Raw genomic sequence first — 17,767 nt, 5'->3', positions numbered from 1 at the left:
CCTAAGAGTACATTCGAGGACGAATGTTTCTAAGGGGGGAAGAATGTTACACCTCAGAGCTTTCAGACTTGTTGCGTTGTAAGTAGACTAACACAATCTTAAGGTGAACATGAGGTCCCTATGAGATTAAGGAGAGTATGTGATAACTTTAAAGTGCGCATCATAAGATTTTGAAGCCATATAAATAAGTGAAACTAAGTTCGTTGAAGGAAGTGGAATGCAGGTCATGTTTGGAAAGGTTTCGCAACGATTGAACTAATACTTATTTAGTAATGTCTTGAGAAGGAGATACAAGGCTTCTTAGATGGTTAATGAAGTGTTTTATAAGTGTCAATAAGGTTCCATAAAGATTGGAGGTTGATCGAATCGACGAGAGAAGTTTCGGAAAAACTATGGGTTGTACGACCACTTATACGGACCGTATAAGTTATACGGCCCGTATAAATGGTCAGTTTAACCATGGCAGAGAAGGGTATTTCCCTGGTGGGATTATACGGACCGTATAAATGGTCGTATAATCGGGTCAGGCAGCTTTTTCCATTTTATTTATATAGATGACCCTTTTTCTATTTTCTCATTTCCCACTTCTCCCAAACTCTTAAAAGCTCTAGAGCCTTCCCTCAAGCATATTCCACTCAAACCCAAGGGAAATCAAAGATCATAAAGAAAGAATCAAGATATCCATGTGTTGGAAGACTCACTAGGATTGGTAAACTTCAAGAATTCCTTTGGTATTGAAGCTAGGGTTTTCATACAAGTTGGTAACTTGATCCAAAGCCCATTCCTATGATATAAAAGGTTAGTTTTCATGTCTATTTCATGTTTTTAAGTATGCTTGGTTGTTGAATAACTTGAGTGAGGGAAGAAAGTAGAAAATAAATTTTAAATGTAGTATTAATGGTATTTTGAGTAGTAAACTAACTTGAGTCATGATTCTTAGTATGCTATGAATATAATCTCGTTTTGAAGGGTGATAATAATGACAAAGAAGTGTTGTATACAATTGTGCCAAGGCTTAGTGTAAAGTTGTTGATACAAGTTGAATATGAGAATGAATTTTGAGACTTAGTGGAATATGACCACTTGATTATGATATTGTGGGTGTTATTGTAGTTGTTTGGGAGTTCTTTTGTGATATGGTGGAAGTCGATGAAATAGGGGAAATGCTGCCCAATTTTCGTTAGCTCATGAATTATTCTAGTTTGAATTTAAGAGTATCTTTAAGGCTTGACCTTGGTATGAATCCTTTTAAATGTAGATTTCTCAAGCGCTGGCGGTGAACGATAAGTAGTTAAGAGGAGAAAAAGGTATGTAAGTCTAACCCTTCTTTCCTTAAGGCATGATCCCATCGTTGTATACCTTCACGTGAAATTCCGTAATGCCTTCCAAGATTACTTTGTTCCTAGAATCACTAAAGCTTATGATTCTTGATATTCTCACAATACCATTGGTCTCATTCTATGATAGTTAATCCTCTAAGGAAGGGTCTAATGAAAGTGATGACGATGATGATGATGATGCTGAGAATACATATGTACTCCTATGTATACATATGTGTGTGTGTGTGTGTGTATATATATATATGTATATCAAAGTATGACTATTAAGAACACCGAGCTTATATGGTCGGGTATGATATTTATCGCGCGTGCACCACTGCAGTTGGGTACAGATAACACTGAGCCTTGGTAGGGCCAGGTATGTATAACATCGAACCTTGTCATGGTCGGGTATGTAAGACACCGAACCTCTATGGTCAGGTATGATAATACTATATATATAAGTTTATGTAATGGAAGGTTCCCATTAGAAAAAGGGTAAGTAAATATGATGAACATCGCGAGAGGTATAAATGGCTCTATCATCCCATGACTTTTCTTTCTTATGTTATCGCTCGTGCTTCTATTATGTTATTGATTATGCATTACATACTCAGTACATTATCCGTACTGACGTCCTTTTGTTTGTGGACGCTGCGTTATGCCCGGTGGACAGGGAGATCGACTTGATCCTTAGGCTGCTTATTCAGAGACTGCTTAGAGGAGCTCCACTTGATTCAGAGCTGCAGCAGTTGGTACTATTCTTTTGTGTATATATGGGCATGGCGGGGCCGTGTCCTATATGATGTTACACACACTCTTTCTAGAGGCTCATAGACAATTGTGTACAGTTACATATCTTTTAGCTATGTCGGCTCATATTTTGTATATTATTTTGTCAGCCTCGTCGGCGTGTATATATGCACATGGGCATGTTTGTTGATGTTGATATAAAAGTGCCTTAGCCCAATGAAAATGGCATTATTGATGCGTGGAGATTGTTAGCAGGCCATGTGGCTCACCTAGATATGATTGTGAAAGTAGGATGAGAGGTGCCTGGTAGGTTAGCTCCGGGTGCTCGTCATGGCCCTCCGGTCGAGTCGTGACAACTTCAAATTGAGCACGAAGCAGTGTCCTTCCAGTGATGATTAGAAGGAAGGTATGAAGAAAGTTCCTTATGCTTCAGCTATTGGCAGTCTGATGTATGCGATGATTTGTACAAGACCAAATATTGCTCATGCTATTGGTATTGTTAGCCGTTTTCTTTCTAATCCAAGAAAAGAGCATTGGAATGCTGTGAAGTGGATTATGAGATATCTTTGTAGCACTTCTAGTCTGAGTTTCTGTTTTGGGACAGAGAAGCCTATTCTTTGTTGTTACACTGATTCAGATATGGCCGGTGATGTTGATACTCGTAAGTCTACTTCGGGCTACTTGATTACTTATGCAGGGGGAGCTGTGTCTTGGCAATCTAGGTTGCAAAAATGTGTTGCTCTATCTACTACAAAAGCTGAGCTTATTGCTACCGTTGAAACTTGTAAAGAATTGCTCTATATGAAGAGATTTATGGAGGAACTTGGCTTTGCTCAAGTGAGGTATGTGCTTTATTGTGACAGTTAAAGTGTCATATATCTTGGAAAAAACTCTACATTTCATAGTAGGTCGAAACATATTGATGTGAGATACCATTGGATTAGAGATGTGTTGGATTCTAAGTTGCTTGAACTTGAGAAGATTCACACCGATGATAATGGTTCAGATATATTGACTAAAGCTTTGCCCAGAAGGAAGTTTGAAGAGTGTTGTATGATCGTCGGGATGGCACTTTCCTCCACATAGTCGGGAGGGGGAGAATTGTTGGGTTTTTGGGTTTTCCGTTCCTATGTGGAATTGGATTAATAAAACCCAATTCAATTTGGACCAGGCCACTTTTGCCCTAAAATCCTCTATATATAGGATCAACTTAGGTCTTATTTTTATAACACAAGAGTTAATTCATAACAGCCATATAGAGAGAGAAAAATTGAGAGAGAAGAGGTGATTCTCGGACCAGTGAAAATCAGCCGATGTAGTCCACTTCAAATTGCGTTTTCCGATCGTTAACCGTTGGATCATGCAGAAATTTGAACTGGGGGTTCTCGACATCTGGTTCTTGGATTTCAACAGTGGAGATCGGATTTTGTAGTTTGTAGCTCTAGTTTTCGAGTACGAATAGTAGCTCATTTTTTGGGGCGATTTCTCTCCTTTTTTCACTAGTTTTGGTGCTATCTTTTATGTATTGTTGCTCCGTGTTTGGTTTTGATGTTGTAGCCATTTGGAGAACATTGTTTTAACTCTTGTTGATTTTAGTGGAGCTTTTGTGGGACGGAGGTCCCGCGGATGTTTCCTCTTCACCTTGAAGGGGTTTTACCACGTAAATTTGGTGTCTCTTGTATTAATTTACTTTTGCTTGCTTTGCTATTTTGTTGTTGGTATAGTTGTTGTCCGGATTTCTATTTGTGCCAGTGTTTATTGTTTTCTCTTGGTTCAAATAGTATGGGAAGTTTTGACTTGGGTATTTCTTCCGCTGTTACCTCGTCATATAATTTGATTGTTGCTTGTTTCTTCCCAACACAAATCCCATCTGAACCCTTCAGTCCCAACCAAACCACTCAAATAAGTCCTAAATTGTCAATACGACTCGTACAAAGTTTCAAATCACATAATTAAGCGTTTTAATAACATATAAGAGGTTGCATGATTACACTTTTAATTTCTTATCCCAAACTTTTGATTATTCTAGAGCCCGTTTGGATTGGCTTATAAGTTGCTTATAAGCTGTTTTCAGCTTTTTTGAGTGTTTGGCTGGTCAGCTTAAAGTCATTTTGTGCTTAAAATAAGCTCAAAAAAATAAGTGGGCCCATTTGATTTAGCTTATCTAAAGGAGCTTATAAGCTGAAAACAGCTTATAAGTCAAAAAAAAAAAAAAGTTAGACTACCCCAACTTATTTTTTTTAGCTTATAAACTGTTTGCAGCTTATAGGCATAAGCCCATCCAAACAGTAGTTCGGCCCTCTAGCCTCCTTGATTAACTTGGTCTAATTATTATTTTTAAAAAAAAAAAAAAAAAACGCTGATCCTTTATCCTACTCATAAAGGGTCCTTTTACCTATCTTCCCTCTAGTAAGTTTCAGTTTTTGACAACTCTGAAATTGTCGAGATCAACCTACCAATCTACTTTTAGAAAACTTATTTCGGTAGTAAAAAAAAATTATTTCGTCTTTTTTTGTGCAAACTCGACTAATAATAAAACTCAAACCCCAAGAGAAATATGTTTGCCCCCATAATGCACGAGTTTTGGATCAATTGAAAATATTCCTACAATATTCAAGAAAAATACAAGGGTTAGAAATTTGAATCCTGATTAATTACCAAAAAGAATTTAAATTCTGATCAAGGAACTATTTTACTAGATCATCTAAGGTGTAGCATTAGATAAATGTATCATCTGATAATTGAATTCATGGAAACAGTTTAATAGCTAAAAGGTCAAGAGGTAAGATGAACAAATTAAATCAAAACTACAACTATCATACCTTCTCAATGGAGTTGCACCAAACTTTCGCAATCAAACTTGTAAACAATTCTAGATCGGCTTTTGACTACAACTTTTTGTTTAATTTATTTGGAAAATTTGCCCATGATTATCATTACAAGGCTTCATTTTCAGAGCGAGTTACATGTGTGCGGAAACCTATCTATTGACTCTTTTTGCCTAATTTGGACATTTTGTTTAACTCATATTGGCGAAATCAAATATTTTAGTAAATTCGGAGCGCAACACTTAATTAAGTTCGAGTTAACTCTTTAATGTTGATTTCGCACACATGCTGCTACACCTTTAGAAAAAATGGTTTCATGATAAATTGATCCTTTAAGAAAAAATATACTGTATAAGAATTAATAGTTTCAAATGGGGTGGAAATCATTTTCCCCTTCAACTTTGCTTTAAAAATCAAATACATTTCCCAAATTTGACTAATAGATATTCACCCCCCCCCCCCCCCCCTCTCTCTTTGATTGAACATTTTAAATGCCTACCCTCTAAATTATCAACCTTTAACATTTTTTACCTTTTTAATATTATGATAATTTTTTCACTTCTTAAACTATATAAAGGACTTACCTATAGAACAGATAAATCTTATTTACAAAATAAAAAGTGAAATTTTAATTTAAAGAAACCCATCGAATTTTTCTTGTTTTGCATAATCAGATTATTTCCTGCAGTCCTGTTGTCTTATTTTGAATGATAAGAATCTATATATAATATAAAGCCAGACATAGACAATCCTATGTGACACTTCTCTATGACCTCCATTGACATTTATCTTTTTTCTCCTTTTTTGGCCTTTTCTCTATTTTATTCTATTTTTTTCTAAATACATTGCTCAATCAATGAGGAAGACATTTAAGAAAATAAGTTACCAAGACCATTGTTCTTTTCCTTTTAACTTACTTTTCATTTTCACCTATACTAAATGGAGAAGGAAAGAACGTGATGTAGAAAACTAAAACAGCAGCATTTCCTTTCAAATTAATATCATTAATTCCACGCATTATTCCTTTACCTAAAAGGCTATAACGTATAAGTGGGTTGTATATATACTAATTTGAAGTTTTTGAACTCAAAAATCAGATTTTTATTTTGGTCTTTGTAAATGGGTGTTGACAGTGCTCATTGTTGACGAGCTGTGTTTCTAGGGAATGTAGTGAGCGAACAGTGGATCCCAAATCCAAAATGGAGGTGTCGTATACAGTGTAAACATGAATGGCATGAGTGGTTGTTATTTTTTTTAATCATTTATATTAGAACATTTAGGAATTTCGATTTTCAATAATTATATATCGAATAATATCTCCATATATGATTGGAAAATTCTTAATGTCTTATTTGGTTTTCAGTAAAAGCGTTTGTAGGGGAAAGTGGAGCATTCGAACTTCCATTGGCTGACTTTTTGAAAAATATTAGAGAAGAAGTTTATTGTCCTTGAGAAATACTTGAAGGTGTTGATTCTTCATCTTTTGATTGGTCTTTTATTTCATGTAATTATATATTAAATCTTCTCTTTTTCTTTTTTACATCGAATTTGGCAGAGTATGAAGCATGGAAACTCTAATAAAAAAAATTCTTGAACATCATCTCTTGAAGAGAAACGATAATGGAATTGGTTAACAGTGAGAAGATAAAGGTATAGAAACATAGCCAAATATATTTTTCAGCCAATTTTTCATAGCAAAATCCATTTTCAGCAAATTTTTCAGTCATCTCACCATCATGAAATGACCCATATTTTTATTTATTTTTCTCCTTGAACTTCGCTTTGTACATGATTTTATTCTCATTTTTGTGTTTTTTCCCTCACTTTGTTCTCTTAAATCATTTAGTATGTGTTTTCTTAATTGATCAATATACCAATTATTTTCTTTAAAGCTTAGGATGTTATTTTTCTCATTTTAGGATTAGATGAGAACTATCAAATTAGGTTGAAGCAATTTAATTTCAAATGTTCCGAATATGCATTTACAGCTAAACAAAGGCACTTGAACGTTTCTCTTTGTATTACTACTTTTTGGTCTTTGTTGGGTTAGATTTTGAGTTATTAAAAATTATTGTGTTGGTTTAGTTGAGAGTTGAACTGAAATCAATTAAAGATACTGATCAAAAGTATATAGAGAGAATGTATATGAAATTTGATGTGCAAAAACATTTTTCACTTTACCTGTTATAACTATTGTAATATTTTTGTAGTAAATCATGAAGAAATATTTGATCAAATCATTTTCTTTTACACAACAAAAAATATTTAGTTATACTTTATTTTTCGAATAAATATATATGCTTTCAATAATTCTCTATTAATTAAAAGAAAAGGCAAAAAAAAGAGAAAAAAGATAAATCACTTTCTTGAGCCAAAAAGAGGTGCAGAAAAAGTGAAGTGGCATCTCTCTTTGGCTCAAGAAAGTGGTTTATCTTTCTTTTTTTTTAGCGTCTTTTTTCATGTTTTCTGTTAAATATATGTTAATCATTTCTTCCTTTCGCAACAATCATAATGGTGCAATTAAAAAGTAATAAATAATCTCATTAAATTCTATAATAATAGTATAGAATGTAAAAGGCTAATGGATTAATCAAGTGTAACGTCTAGGCTTCTACACTTATTTTGCAATTAATATATTTAATTTGCTTCAGCCATAAATCGTGAGAGGTCAAGGGATTATTCATATCCCTTTTGTTCGTACTAATTTTCCCAGAGAGAGACAATTGGTAGTAGGTCAATGCAGTACTGTACTCAAAGAGAGAAATAGAGTTCTTTTTAATAAATTTATCGCTTTAATTATTTGTTAGCATGTTAGTTTTATTTTTTTGCATTTATTTTGTAATTTTTCTTTTTCTTGGTTGAAACAAATGTTTTAAACTAAATGTACGTAGACATAATGTATATCTTTATTTACTTATTTATGATAATTTTTTTATATTCAATTTTTACAAGTTTAAGAGAAACTATATTTCACAAACGCTCGAAGCGCGAACCTTTTCACTAGTTGTATAAAAAAAGGAGCAACATGATGAGCTAAGTTAGCCCAAAAACTATAAACGTAGCATAGTATGATATTGTTGCACAATTTTTCCTTAAAACATGTCACACATTTAAGTATACTTCTACTATTTTATATGTTTCTAATTTTCTTATTAATTTTTATATGAAATTTTATTGTACACTCAATACAACTGATATCCTTTAAAGTCACTAAAACGTTTCAACTACATCAACTCCTACTTCATTGTGCTTGCAGTCTTGCACTTGTCAATATATAAAAGTTATCTAAACTAGTTACTGCCCGTAATTATTACAGTACCAAATTAAAGCCCCTTCTATCCCTACTATAAATTGGTGGAGTACTAATTTATGTCTAATCAAATGTTGAATTATGATATAATAAATATTATTTTTTTGTACTAGAACGTGTTCAGCCCTACTTCAAAGATTTCACTTTCATCGGGTTTCATTTGCATGGGATACGCAAGGAGAAAAATAAAGACAGCTGAATATATTAAACAAAGAATGACCTGGATGATAAAATTTATTTGTCCACGTGCATTTTAAGGAAAACCACAAAAATTACAGTATTCCAATTCAATCAACCCATTTTTTTTTAAAGTGTGTTCGGTGTGAAAAAGTCGAGTTATGGGTGTAAGTTTAATTAATTATCATCCAAAAAAGACGTACATAATAATTAAATCATCCAAAAAAGACGTACATAATTGAACTTTTTTCCTGCACAATTGTGATGTATCATGTATCTGGTCAATTCCTCGACAGTAAATCTTAAACGTTTCTCTCGTTTAACAGGTTTAACCAAACTTCCTTTTCCATTTGAGAAATTGATGTTCAAGTGAAAGTTGCTCCTTACTATATTACCGTTTCTCTCGTTTAACAGGTTTAACCAAACTTCCTTTTCCATTTGAGAAATTGATGTTCAAGTGAAAGTTGCTCCTTACTATATTACTTACCTAACTAAAGTTGGCTCTCAATAATTACGGTCAAATTGCAAATTTAAAACTATGCTTTTAACTAACTTCTCATATAAGATAAAGTTTATTAATAGTTCTTTTTCGCGTAGTATTTAATAATTGAACGTGTTCAGCTTTAAGAGACATAGTAATTATTAAGTTAGCCTTTTTTTAAAAGAACCTTCGCAACATGGCTCAGGCAGGACGGCTCAACAAAATTGGTGGTCTAAAGCCAAACTGTAATATGAGGCCTTAATTTATTTTTTATCATTTATTCAAATGACAAATGTAGATGACCCAAAAGATCTATATTCAGAGGTGATGTAAAGATCTAAATGAGTTAATTTTTTTCAACACTAGTATCAATCATAATTTCAAAAAAAATCTTATTTATACTCGTTCTATTCTAACATACTTGTCATATTTCATTTCTAACGAGTCAAATCGTATACATTTTGTATCAACATATTTAAGTTGTATTTTTTTTCATCATATTGATATGAAAAAAATTGGAACTTATAATATTTTTCATATAGTTTTTGAAAATCTAACTTTTAATATATTGAATTAATCAAATCTAATTTAGCTAAGAATATTAATCAAATTGACTCCTGAGAAGTGACAAATATCAATTATTTTGGAATGAAGGGAGTAAATATTTCTTAGTTTCTACACTATACTTCTTAATAATTTTTTTTTAAAGAAAAATAACATATACACATACTATAATTAGAATATGGGCCCCCCAAAATTTGGGGCCCAAAAGCAATGGCCTTACCCTCTAGCTGGCCCTGAGTAGGAGCCTAATATCCTCCCTGATACCGGGAAGGCGATTTTGTATTGTTATGGTGGAAGGAGTGGTGGTTATGATGGTATTTTAGTTGGCGGTTCTCTAAAGGTGAAACGAATGTATGTATGGTGTATATCTAGTATATGTCTGTCTATGTTATTGTGTGTCCTATATATTACATTGTACATATAGTGACATACTCATGAGATACAAGTACATACAACAACATACAAGTGTATATATCATTGTTTATTGTGTGTATGATGCCTATGTCAAAGCATATCAGTGCAGTCACGGGTAGTCGTATACAATGACATGCAAGATATATGGGGAGAAGAAGTTGTGGAAGCCATGGGAGAGCACTCCGACGGAAGAAAAAATCCGATGCAGATAAAAACAACGCATTGAGTAGGCTGGTGCTATGGGGGGTGATGATGAAAAAAGAAAAAAATATATATGGGAGAGAAGCTCCGGCAATTTTCCGGTGGAGCAGTGGCAATCGATAACGACGTGTGAGAGACAACGACGGCTAAGGTGTATAGGAAAGAAAAGATAAAATTCCTAACTTTTTTGGGATTTGTTAGATGTTATATATGTTTTGTAATATCTTCGTTGCTATTTTTTGGATGTTGAATAATACTGCTAGTTATGATAATTATGAATTTCTTTTCATTATCTAGGAATTTTTCCCTAATAAAAAAGTGCTTAGACAAAAAAGAGGGGCTGAGAGAACAGTCCAAATGAGCAGTCAGTCACATGGGTTATTCCTTTCGTTACTCACGTGAATTTTGAGCTACAGCTAATGTTTTTTTTTTTTTTTTTAATCGGCTACAGTCGATGAAAACAATTCGAGTGAAACCCACTTCCCCCTAACATTTTGAGGTTGGAAAATAATACTCCTTTCACATTTTGAATTGGATAATAAATCCCCTTAATCTTAAATTAATGACTAGAAATGAGTTAAAATTATTTCATATATTTTTAAACGCCAAAGCGACCTTCAATTAATATGAACTATAACATTTTAAATGACTAAAAATTTTAAGCAATAACATTGTGTAAAAATTAAATCTCATACCTCTCCTTTTTTTAAATCTTTTTATTTTGATATTTAAAGTCTCATTTTGTTGCATGAATTATTTTTGGTAAAACTCCAAGTTATCTTGACCATTTTATTTAATATTACTAGTTTTGAAAATTTTATATCACCGGACCAAAAAGTTTTTTTTTTTTTATTTCAACTATTCAATTTGTATAAAAAGTTGTTCTATTTTTATATCACTCTTACATATCATAAGCCTAATAGTTTCCAAAAAAATATAATATCAAAAATAACTTTCAATTTATGATTCATTTTATATCTTTTTCAGATCAAGAATGAAAAATTACCAACACAATACTCATCAATATTGTATATATGTGTGTAAATTTATTTAGCAATCCTAAAAATTAGAGATTAGAAAATAATACCTAGTCCATATCTTGTATTATGAAATAAAAACCTTATTTGGTAACACATTTTCAAGTATTTGTTTTTTAAAAAAAATATCATATCAGTTATTAATTATATTGGAGATTATTACTTTTTATTCAAAGTATTACTAATAAAATAGTTTACAAAATAATTAGACTTTGAGTACGTAAGTATAACATCAAAAATGAAAAATGTTTTACAAGAATTTAGTTGTTGTAGTAAAATTTAAATAGTGATAATAATATAAATAATGAGATATATCAAGACATTTTACAATTTGAGCTCTAAAATAAAATAAATAAATAAATAAATAAATGAAGCCTAATGGCTGTGTTTTAAAAACCAAATAAAAAAAAAGATGTGTAAATTTAAATATAAACATTTTTACTTAAATATTTTATTTACTGAAAAGTATGTCACAATTTATACTATTGTGGTCGTTTTTTACATTTAAAAAATATATGAAATAGTTCAATTCATTTCTAACCATTGACTTAAGATCAAGGGGGTTTATTATCCCATTCAAGATGTGAAGGAGGTATTGTTTCCCAAACCTAATATGTTAAGGGGGTAAAGTGGGTTTCACTCAAACAATTCTTTTAAGCCGGATATTTGCGTAAGAATCCTTTTGAACTAACTACTTACTCCGGTTCAAAAAAAGTGTCCACTTAACTTTTATTTTTTAGTTAAAAAAGAGTGTTCACTTTTCAAATTAAGAAAGAATTAACTTTATATTTTCAGATTTGTCCTTATTAAATATTAAGTGACCAAATCTCAATACCTATTTAAATAGGAGTAGTTTAGTCAAATTACCTATTTTTACCTAGAAATTAGTATTTTCTTAAGAGGTGTGTAAATGAAAAAGTGGATTCTTTTTTAACCGGTGGGAGTATATCAGTTCCTACTTCATTGTATTTGTGTTTACCCCGAATTTAGGTAATCACTTGAATTTGTAAGTGAGGTATAGGATATGTGAGCAAACTTTAATCTATTTTGGTTTTTCGTGGAATATATATATATGGATTCGTGTGCAATGGTTTGTATATACGACTATATGCGTTAATAACTTGAATAAATACGTTGTTATGGATGATCAAGTAAATGATGTTAGAAGAGTAAGCTAAAGACAATAATATTCCACTGATTCGGGCCAAAGAGAAAATGATATTTTGATTTGTTATTACAATGCTCTAGATCCCAAAAAGCTAACCCTTAAAAGTAGGGAAATGTCTCCTATTTATAGTTTTGCCTTATGGGCCTTGCATATAACATAAAGCCTTTTTAGAATAAAGTAAACCCTAAAAGGATAAGGTTGGGCCGTACGGTCTGACACCCGTACGGTTGTCGGTGCAAAGTGACAGAACGATGTTGACCCGTGGCGATTTTGTAATTGATTAACTGGACTAACAGCCACGATCAACTCGGTCATGCTGAAACCGGACCAACGGCCACGATCAACTTGGTCATGGAGAAACCGGACTGGCTGAGATGCGGAGTTTGGTCCGGAGATACCGGACCAAACAGATTTGCTTCACTTTTCTCAGGTCAGCCGCAACCAATGCAATTCCACCAGTTCTAAGGGAAGACTCGGTGATCATGCCTGTCTCTTCTTATCTCCGGTCCCCGGTCTCACCAGTCTTGCATATATCCGATTTTTACCGTATACAGATAGTCCCCACACTTCCCAGACTGTAGTTTTACCGGAGTAACGGGAAGTGGATGAGTCACCAAACCGGCGATTTCATAAGCTCGTCCTTATCTTTTCATTTTGGCGGGAACAGTTATGTCACGTCCCTCTGCCATCAGCCACGTGTCTCATCCCGAACGGCCAACTTTGGTAACCTCCGTAACGCACGTCGTTTCAAATCACGTCTCATTAATGGTGGGACACGTGGCATCCCCCGGTTAGCTGGGCTTTGTAACCGTCTCGGTCCCCATGCCTATATAAGGCTTTTAACCCCCCTCATTTTACTATTTTCACTTCTCCTTCTTTACTTCTTTCACTCACTAATCGTTTTTCTCTCCATTTTTCTTCTTTGATCGTGATCATCCCCCTTCCTATTTGTTTTGATAATAAAAAGACTAACTTTGTCAACTTCTCTACTGCTGTTCTTTTGACTGAAAGTGCTACTTTGCTTCTTCTCTCACTCTGCCATTTTGAAATTTTCTCTAAACTGCTTCTTCACTCTTATTATTTTTTGTAACTTATTCCTTCTCCCTCATCGAGTTCACCGAATCTCCCTTTTCATTATCTAATTCAAATGTCTGCCAACACCGAAACCACCACCCAGGATGTTCCCTCAGTTTCTTCTCAAGGAATCGAGCCAACTTCACAACCCAAGGGAAAAACCGTCATTGAGCCCACTGCTTTGGACATAATACTGTCCAAACCCAACTATAACAAAGAGTTTGAAGTTGAGAAGCCTTCTCTGGTTGCTGATAGAGGGTTTGATGTAAGGCGATATCCATCTTCCATTACCGAGGACAAACTTGATCAAGTTCGGGCTGATTGCGGATGGGATAACCGTCCGGTGCAAGTGTTTGCCCCCGGGCCTGACGAATCGATCACCGATCATCGGGAGGGCTTCCTGTACGTTTATACCTATCTTTTTACACTCAAGTTCGACCCCCCAATCGACCCGGTTATTTTGGATATGTGTCGGACATATAATGTGACCTTGGCCCAAATTGGTCTGATAGTCTGGAGGACCGTGGCCTGCCTCCGATTATATTCCCTGAGGTTGTTCCGAGGGGGTGTGATAAAGCTCGCCAAGCGAAGCCGGAACCCGATCGTTTCGAAGATGGATGAAGAAAGAGACCGAGGTTGTCTAGAGCGCTACGTCCGGGTGAGGACCGCGGACATAATTCCGGCCGATTATATGCCCTTTCCGGAGAGGTGGAAAGATAATCGTAAGTTTCTCAATTCTTTCAATAGTTACCCTTGAATGCTTTGTCAAACGCTTGCCCTTTCGTATTAACACGATTTCTCCCCTTCTTTATACCAGTCGTGGCATGGATACCTCCGGCTGTACGAAACATGAATGAATAGATTGGTGCTCCCCTTCTTTATGCCAACACACCTATGCAGCACGGACATGGGGCACCTGTCACGTGGCCGATGGGTCGCTCAAAACCACGGTAATACTATGCTTGGGTCAGAATTTATCGCATTTTCTACCCTTTCCTTTCCCCTTTTTCATAACCTCTTCGGTATTCAAGTTTACCTAAGGGTTCAGTGGAGCCCAGACCGGAGCCAGCAGCCGAGCCAGCTACGCCGGCTCCTGAATTTGATTCAGCGGGTACATCCCGTATCATTGCTGCTGCCAACAAAAGGCGAAGAAAGCCCTCGGATAAAGGGCAGATACCGCAGAAGAGGGCAAGAAGCGTCGTTCGGACTCTAAGAGATGAAATAGAGCCCGATTTCCTCATTCGGAGGGTCGGTGTGACCCCTTCCATTGCTTCTATTCCGAAGGAGGATACCACCATTCCACCTCTTCCTTCAGCCGGGGAAGGACCGTCAGCTCCGGCATTGCACACAGGTGGGGAAGAAGTTCTTTACCCGACTCCTCTAAGGTCGATTGAATATGTTGACATTTCAGGTGGTGCTTCATCCGAGAAGACCCCCTTGCAAAGGACCAGAAGGTCCGGGCATGCACCAGCTGCCGAAGCCGATCAGAGGATTGAGCCGGTCCCCGAGACCGAGGCTCCAATGGACGCTGGTCCAATGCCCGGTGACGAAACTGCTGCAACCTCCGAGGTCCCTGCCTCTACTTAGACTGCTGAGGCTGCTCCAACTTCTCCAACTCCAACTTCTCCAACTCCAGCTTCGAGGTCGGATAACTTTGATGATATGTTCTCGGATACTCCTCCTGCTACCGGGGAAGCTGCCAGTTTCGGACATCTCCCTATCCCTCGAGTCACGAGGGCAGCTAGCCAGTCCACCGAAACTGGAGCAAGAGATAGCCTGGTGCGCATCTTCCCGGCCCCGAGTGTGGAACCTAGAAGGACAAGATCGGTCGTGATTACCGTCCCTGAGGACTGCAGTTTTTTTTCGCGTCCTGTGGGAGTTGCAAGCTACCTGAGGCCTCTCGTCTCAGACTCGGATAAACCGAAGATGACCGGGGTCCCCTGGAAGAGTCTTATTAACGAGGGCATGCACGCGGGCAGCCGAGTAAGCTCATCAGCCTATCTTTCCATAACTCGATGTGAATTTTTCCTTCTTGTTTTCCAAGTTTTTAACGTCTCGTTTCTTTCACAGAGCGTGGTGCTCGTCAATGAGGCCTTCATCCGTGTTCAGCAAGAGGTTGACGACCTTAAGGGCCAGCTGCACGCCCAGGGTCGGGAAACGGAGAAGTTCCAGCATCTTTTGCAAGTGAAGGAGGATCAGTTAAACCGAGCAGCTGCCCTTTCCAACCTTCAACCTGAGCTCGAAGCAGCGAAGGCCGAAAACCTTCGGTTAAAGGATGAGTTGGCCGGAATGGTTGAGAAGAACCGGCTCCTGGAAGCGGACAAGGTCGGCCTCAGCCAAGATAATGCTCGTTTTTATTCGAGGCTTGGTGAACTCGAGGCCACTATCTCTCAACTTCGAGGGGAGCTTGACTCGGTCAAGACTGATGCCGTGAACATGGCCGAGAGGCATCGACGGCTTGAATCCGAGAATGCCAAGTACAAGGACAAGTTGAGGGTATTCGAGCAGAAAGCCGAGGATAGGGCCCGAATATGCGATGAGCTCAAAACCAAATTCGAGGAGACAGCCGAGGCCAATGAATTCCTGAAGGCCGAGCTCGAGTCGGCTACTCAAGTTCAAAGAATCCTCGATGTTGAGAGATCCGAATTGGTGGACAAACTGGCCCAGGCTGAGGTATACTTGATAAAAGCCCTTAAGAACGTGGAGGCTGCCGAAGCCCATACTACGATTACGGTGGAGTATGAGCGGTGGAAGTCTTGGAGGGCCACCCTCGAGCAAGCTCAACAAGGTTTTGGAGACCTCCTGGCTCTGATACTCGAACCCAAAAAGACCGAGGAGGAAGCCAAGAGAGCCCTTGATACCGATTCTGAGGATTCCGAGCAGACAGTATCCGAGCGCTCTGGTTCCAGCTGCACCGGATAGATCAGGGCTTGTACTTAGCCTTTATTTTGCCTTTGCCTTTTTGGCTTGTTTTTTTTTTTTTTTTTCTTTTTTATCTTCGTAGGAATTTCAGGTGGAAAAAACCTTACATATATGGAATGCACATTTTCCTTGTTGATTTTCTTTATTCTTCGATCTGTGTTTGTTATGACTTTTGCTCGGAGATATTTTTCCGGTTTATGCCTCGTTATCGGCTTTTCACTCTGTCCGGTATAATTTGTTCGGGGATTAGATAAAGTTGTTTGCCCATGGGACTTAATTATGCTCTGTGAATTCAGACGTCTCCGAATCACATTAGGCATTTTTGGGCCGATATTTATTCGGCAATTCATTCATCATGGATTAGGTTTGGACACCTGAATCCCAACCTTAGCAAATTCTGATATAGTAGTCCCCATTCGAGGGTGTTAAAGATTTTGGCTCAGTTTAATGTGAGCTTGTTGCTTTTGTCGAATTTCGACTGTAGTACCCGGTGTAGGGTATTTGAATAAAGCGATGCCGGAATTCGGCGGTAATCACCAGGGTAGGGTGTTTAACAAGAAGTCATATCCGAAATGCAATAATCTGAATTTTCAATAATATTTTTATTGTAAGTATTTGTACGTACATGATATGACGATTTCGTCCGTTTCCTTCTGTTTTTGTCGTAGCAAATACTAAGTGGACACGATTCATTCCGATCGTTTGGTCCTTGCATCGAAAGCTAATACAGAAGGTCTGGTTTTGGACGAAGGTGAGAAATAAAATTTCGTGGACCTAATGGCGTTCTGCTTTGTTGAGCTGCTTCGTTTTCTGTTTACTGGGGTAAGCCTCGATGTGGGTATAGTAGTCCCCTAGTGTTTATCTGAGCTGCATGATCGGGTAAGCACTATCCAGTCCCACTCATAGGGTACCCCCGAATTTCCGGATACTTACATTCGTTTTTATCAAGTAATATGTTGTACTTGTTGCCTCGTTAAAAACCTTGTCGGAAAACCCAATTTGGGACAAAACCGTACTAAGGAAAAGAGTGCAACACGTGTTTTCAGACCTAACATCTAACTTTATCCGGTACTCGAATTCCTGCAAAAAAGAAAGATTAGCAAAATATAAGCACAAGGGCAAGTGCCCATACCTTAGCAGTAGTATCTCTTCAAATGTGCCACGTTCCAGTTATTGTGCAACCATTGTCCATTCATGGATTCCAGCTGATACGACCCTTTACCCGTTATTGCGGTTATCTTGTACGACCCTTCCCAGTTCGGACCCAACTTACCATCGTTGGGATTCTTGGTGTTCAAAGTAACTTTCCGAAGCACCAAGTCCCCAACTTGAAAATGTCGAAAATTGGCCCTCCGGTTGTAGTACCTTTCCATTCTCTGTTTCTGGGCTGCAATTCGGACCAACTCGTTTTCGCGAAGTTCATCCGTGAGGTCGAGTTTTATGGCCATGGCCTCCTCGTTTGATTCACCAGTGGCGTATCTGAACCGGAGACTCGGTTCGCCAACTTCTACGGGGGTGA

General features: G+C 36.8%; 1 protein-coding gene across 1 annotated transcript; it reads left to right on the top strand.

Annotated features, from left to right (window-relative positions):
- Window positions 1-2,480: 2,480 nt before the first annotated feature.
- LOC132639459 (uncharacterized) lies at window positions 2,481-16,248 on the top strand. The gene is made up of 4 exons (XM_060355901.1): window positions 2,481-2,914; window positions 3,017-3,123; window positions 14,738-14,895; window positions 15,397-16,248. The coding sequence occupies exons 1-4, from the start codon at window positions 2,481-2,483 to the stop codon at window positions 16,246-16,248; spliced, it is 1,551 nt and encodes a 516-aa protein (XP_060211884.1).
- The last annotated feature ends 1,519 nt before the right edge of the window (window positions 16,249-17,767 follow it).

The sequence above is a fragment of the Lycium barbarum genome, chromosome 5, assembly GCF_019175385.1.
Source record: "Lycium barbarum isolate Lr01 chromosome 5, ASM1917538v2, whole genome shotgun sequence".
In the NCBI taxonomy this organism is placed as follows: Eukaryota; Viridiplantae; Streptophyta; class Magnoliopsida; order Solanales; family Solanaceae; genus Lycium; species Lycium barbarum.
The sequence above is the reverse complement of the archived record's forward strand: the minus strand, read 5'-3'. Positions and strand labels throughout refer to the sequence as shown.

Excerpts from the sequence above, each read along its gene's own strand:
- LOC132639459 (XM_060355901.1), top strand. The coding sequence starts at position 2,481 with ATGAAGAAAGTTCCTTATGCTTCAGCTATTGGCAGTCTGATGTATGCG. Across the intron at positions 3,124-14,737 it reads AAGGAAGTTTGAAGAGTGTT|GTGGTGCTTCATCCGAGAAG; the intron begins GTATGATCGTCG and ends TTGACATTTCAG. Across the intron at positions 14,896-15,396 it reads AAACTGCTGCAACCTCCGAG|AGCGTGGTGCTCGTCAATGA; the intron begins GTCCCTGCCTCT and ends TTTCTTTCACAG.